Genomic DNA, 4,332 nt, shown 5'->3' with positions numbered 1-4,332 from the left:
CATTGTAATAATACCGCACAACCAAAGACATTTGTTCTTTTTTTTTCAAGTCTTTTGTTTCATCTGCAATTACACTGAACACTTCATTTTCTTTCACTTCTTTTATTATTTCACTCTGTACCATCTCAGCTAAGCCCTGAAGAATTTCGTTTTGGATTTGGTGACTAGTATACTTAGCATTCCCACATGCATCCAATCTTTTTTGAATAAACTGGTCATGCTTAGCTATTTCGTCTAGTATGGCCAAAAAGTTCCCCTTATTCTGAGAGTCTGAGGACTCTCGATGGCCCCTCTGTGCTATGTTTTGTGTTGCAGTCAAAAGAAGCACATTTGCTATTGATTTCACGTAATGGCGATTTTCTTCCACTTTTTTTTGTCGGTTCCTGCTTAAAGTGTTTAACATGGATGTGTTCATCTCAGTATTTTTTTTATACTGATTCCATGCATACATTGCATTGATATGCATTTCTGATTTCGAGTGTAGTTTAAACCCAGCCTCCTTTGACAATGCCTTTTTCCAATTGGAGAAGCCTGACTCTGAGGCAAAGACAGAGTCTGGTGCATTAGGCAGGGAAAAATGTCTACAGGCAAAGCAGTAGGAAGAGTCTTTAAGGACTGAGTACTCAAGCCAGGAATTGGCTCTGTACCAGGCCCTGCAGAATGCTCTCTTCCTTGATCCATGCTGAGTTCTGGCGGCGGCATCTCTTAAGGCACGCGGATGAAGAGCCTGATATTGCGGAGGCCTTCGCGTCACGCAAAGGCTCCCGCCAGCGCAAGGGCATGCTCGAGAAATTACGAAACAAAGGAAACTATCAGCACAATCAAGAGGTGTTGAAGAATAACTCTGGAGTGTTGAAACTGAGAAGAAGGACGGCAACTGCTTCTAAGAAAGTGAAAAAATACTTTAACTGCCCGTACTGTAGAAGCATGTATTATCGTGTGGAAATGTGGAGACACGTTGTCAGGTGTGTCAAGAAAACATCCGATTCTGTAGCATCTGGTGAGAATCCTCTGGAAGACTCAGAGGTTGCTGAGCAAATTCCACCTGCTGTGAAGAAGATACTGTCAGCTATGAAAGTAGATGAGATTTTGATTGTGGTTCAAAACGATTGAAACCGTCCGTCTCAGCCAGCGGTGAGTCAACGTCCACGTCTTTATTTTCTTCCCGCTGCTGTCAGCTTCACCACATTCATGGGCTCTGTGGTCCTTGCTGCAGGTTACGTACCTTCTTGTGTGGAGGAGGAGTTCCTGTGGGAATGTAAGCAGCTGGGGGCATACTCCCCCATCACACGCCAAGACCGCCGTCCTTCGCTTCTACCCACCAACATCCACCAACGAAGAAGAGCCAGGTGTGGCTGAGGGTCCCATCATGACCTACATGATGCGTCACTACATTTATTTTATATGCTTGTGGTATTTTTGTGTTCTTCAGATAACGAAGGCGTCCCTGCGAAGAAACCTAAGTTAAATGAGCTTGAAAATAATTTCCTGGAGATTTCAGAGAATACCCAGAATCCTCTGCGTTGTCCCGTCAGGCTTTATGAGTTCTACGTCTCCAGGTGGTGAGTTTGTCACTGTTTCCGGTTTTCAGCAAAATCAGTTGAGTTACGATTCTCACAGATGACAAGACGTCAGTGTACAGGAAGAGAAAGAAAAGAAAGAAGATGAACAAAAATCATAACAATAACCATAAAGTGAATGAAAACCACGACGATGATGATGCATATTAGGTGCAGACTCATTCATCCATTTTCTGTACCGTCCAGTTCAGGGTCGCGGGAAGCTGGAGTCTGTCCCAGCATCTAGCAGACGATAGGCAGGTTCACCTGGACAGGTCGCCAGTCCATCACAGGGCCAACAAAGAGCGACACAGCCCCCCACATCACACTCACGCCTCTGGAGAATTTAGTCACCAAATAACCTGACATGCATGTCTTTAGATGGTGGGAGGAACCGGAGTACCCGGGTAGAACCCACGCATACACGAGGGGGAACATGCAAACTCCACATAGAAAGGCCACCATCAGGGGTCGGGTCCAACTCTGAACTGATGGCCACCAGAATCTGAAAGCAGCTACATGATGACTCCACATTAACAGAAAGATCCTCTCAGGTTTAACGTTGTCTGTCCTTCGTGCAGCTCGGAGCTGGTGAACCGGTGCAGCAGCTTCTTCTACCTTCGTCCGGATCGCCGCTGCAATCCCAGCAGCCCTCTGTGGTTCTCCCCCACCCCGCTGGATGACGCCACCATGGAGGCCATGATCATACGTTTCCTCGCTGTCCGAGAGCTGCAGGAGGAGGATGGAGGCGAAATGTGACCGGACTGACGTTCAGCCTCCACCAACGCCTGATAAAGACTACACTCATTTCCTCAGTTGTTTCTGGACACCGTTTTTAGTTTGTGCCTTCAGCTGCGTTTAAAGATGTGTAAAACATAAACAGAAATGACTTCATAACGCTCAGTTTCATTAGCGAGAAATGCCGGACCTCCATTTTCCAGATCGAAACACCACACTGGACGTATAAATCAGCCACTGTGTCCCAACAAGTTCAGTGTTCATTAGGTTAGTCTCTATTTAGATTAAATAAATAAATGGTTAAATAGAGCTGACTAGTTTCGAGAAACTGAGAAAGTTTTACACTCATTTAAACTGCATTTCTCTTTTCTGTCTTTTTACCAAGTTGAATTGGTGCTTTTTATTTTTTATAAATAAAAATACTGAAAAGTAGCTTTTGTCATTTCTTAATATCGATGTTCTAGAATGCGCCGCTAGGTGGCAGCAGCAATTGTAGTAGCTCTGTTTTTAACTTATGATTTTTTTGCAATATAGCCGTCTTTTTTAAGATATCAGCTGTCAATCTGTGTCTGTTCGGGTAGATTTTTTCGCGCTGGTCAGAGGCTGTGCTATACGGGAGATTTTTCTGAATATTTTTTCTTTTTGCAAGACTTGTTATTGTGAGTCTCCATGGCAACGAGACTTGTTTACCATCGGGATCAACTGATAAAACTCTCCAAACTCAAGATTATCAGTGAAACAACACTTCAAATCCCAACGGAGTTGAAAAGAAAGAGAAGAGGATGCAGGGCAGGAGCGAGGCAGAGAGAAAAACGGTGGCGATTCAAACCGTTTCTTCCAACGGTTGTTATGGGAAACGTGAGATCGCTAGTTAACAAAATTGATGAACTTCAGGTGCTAACCAGGTCTCTTAAAGAATACAGAGAGTGCAGTATTATGTGCTTCACCGAGACATGGCTGCATGAACACATCCCAGACTGTAATGGGTCTGTACACGGCTTCAGGACGGTCCGTGCAGACCGCAATAAACAACTCAGCGGGAAGCTGAAGGGAGGTGGAATTGCGGTGCTGGTAAACCAGCGCTGGTGTCATCCTGAACATGTCACTGTTAAAGAGAAAATCTGCAATAGAGACATTGAACTGCTAGCTGTGAGTCTCCGCCCGTATTATTTACCCAGAGAGTTCACATGCGTTATTCTGGTAGCCGTATATATATTACCTGGTACCGCTCCAGACGCAGCCTGTGATGTCATTAACTCTGTAGTGGCCAGGCTTCAAACACAACATCCAAACTCATTTGTGGCGATCTCTGGAGATTTTAACAACATCTCCCTCTCTGCAACTCTACCAACTTTCCAACAGTTTGTCAGCTGCTCCACCAGAGAAAACAAAACGTTGGACTTATTTTATGCAAATATTAAAAATGCATACAGCTCCTTTGCCCTGCCACCTTTAGGAAGATCAGACCATAACCTAGTTCTTCTCTCCTCCTCCTACAAGCCCATCGTTCAGCAACAACCAGTCATTAGAAAGGCTATTAGAACCTGGTCTAATGAAGCTGAAGATGCTCTGAGAGGATGCTTCGAGGCTACAGACTGGAACGTCCTATGTGAACCTCATGGAGATGACATCAATGCCTTGACTGAGTGTGTGACAGATTATATTAACTTCTGTGTGGACAGCACCGTTCCAACAAGAACAGTGAGGTGCTTCCCCAATAACAAACCCTGGATCACCAGTGACCTGAAAAAGCTGCTGAACATCAAAAAGAAAGCTTTTAGGGATGGAGACAGGGAGTTATTGAAGTCCACACAAAAACAACTTAAAACACAAATGAAGAAGTGCAAGGAGGACTACAGGAAGAAGTTGGAAAGTAAGCTTCAGAAAAACAATGTGAGGGATGTGTGGTCAGGAATGAAGAAGATCACTGGCTTCGGGATAAAGGAGGATCAGACTGATGGAGGTCTGGACAGAGCGAATGAACTGAACATGTTCTTCAATAGGTTTAGCTCACCTCCTGCTTCAACCCCAACTA

General features: G+C 44.6%; 1 protein-coding gene across 1 annotated transcript; it reads left to right on the top strand.

Moving 5' to 3' along the window:
* Positions 1-1,291: 1,291 nt before the first annotated feature.
* On the top strand, positions 1,292-2,729 carry LOC121656453 (zinc finger MYM-type protein 4-like; the record flags this gene model as incomplete). Its single annotated transcript, XM_042011445.1, has 3 exons — positions 1,292-1,349; positions 1,433-1,562; positions 2,141-2,729. Coding segments are annotated over 3 exons (366 nt in total), but the record flags the coding sequence as incomplete, so codon positions are not given.
* Between the last annotated feature and the right edge of the window lie 1,603 nt (positions 2,730-4,332).

The sequence above is a fragment of the Melanotaenia boesemani genome, chromosome 17 (assembly GCF_017639745.1).
Source record: "Melanotaenia boesemani isolate fMelBoe1 chromosome 17, fMelBoe1.pri, whole genome shotgun sequence".
Lineage (NCBI taxonomy): Eukaryota > Metazoa > Chordata > Actinopteri > Atheriniformes > Melanotaeniidae > Melanotaenia > Melanotaenia boesemani.
Note: the sequence above shows the minus strand (reverse complement) of the source record. Positions and strands in the feature narration are given on the sequence as shown.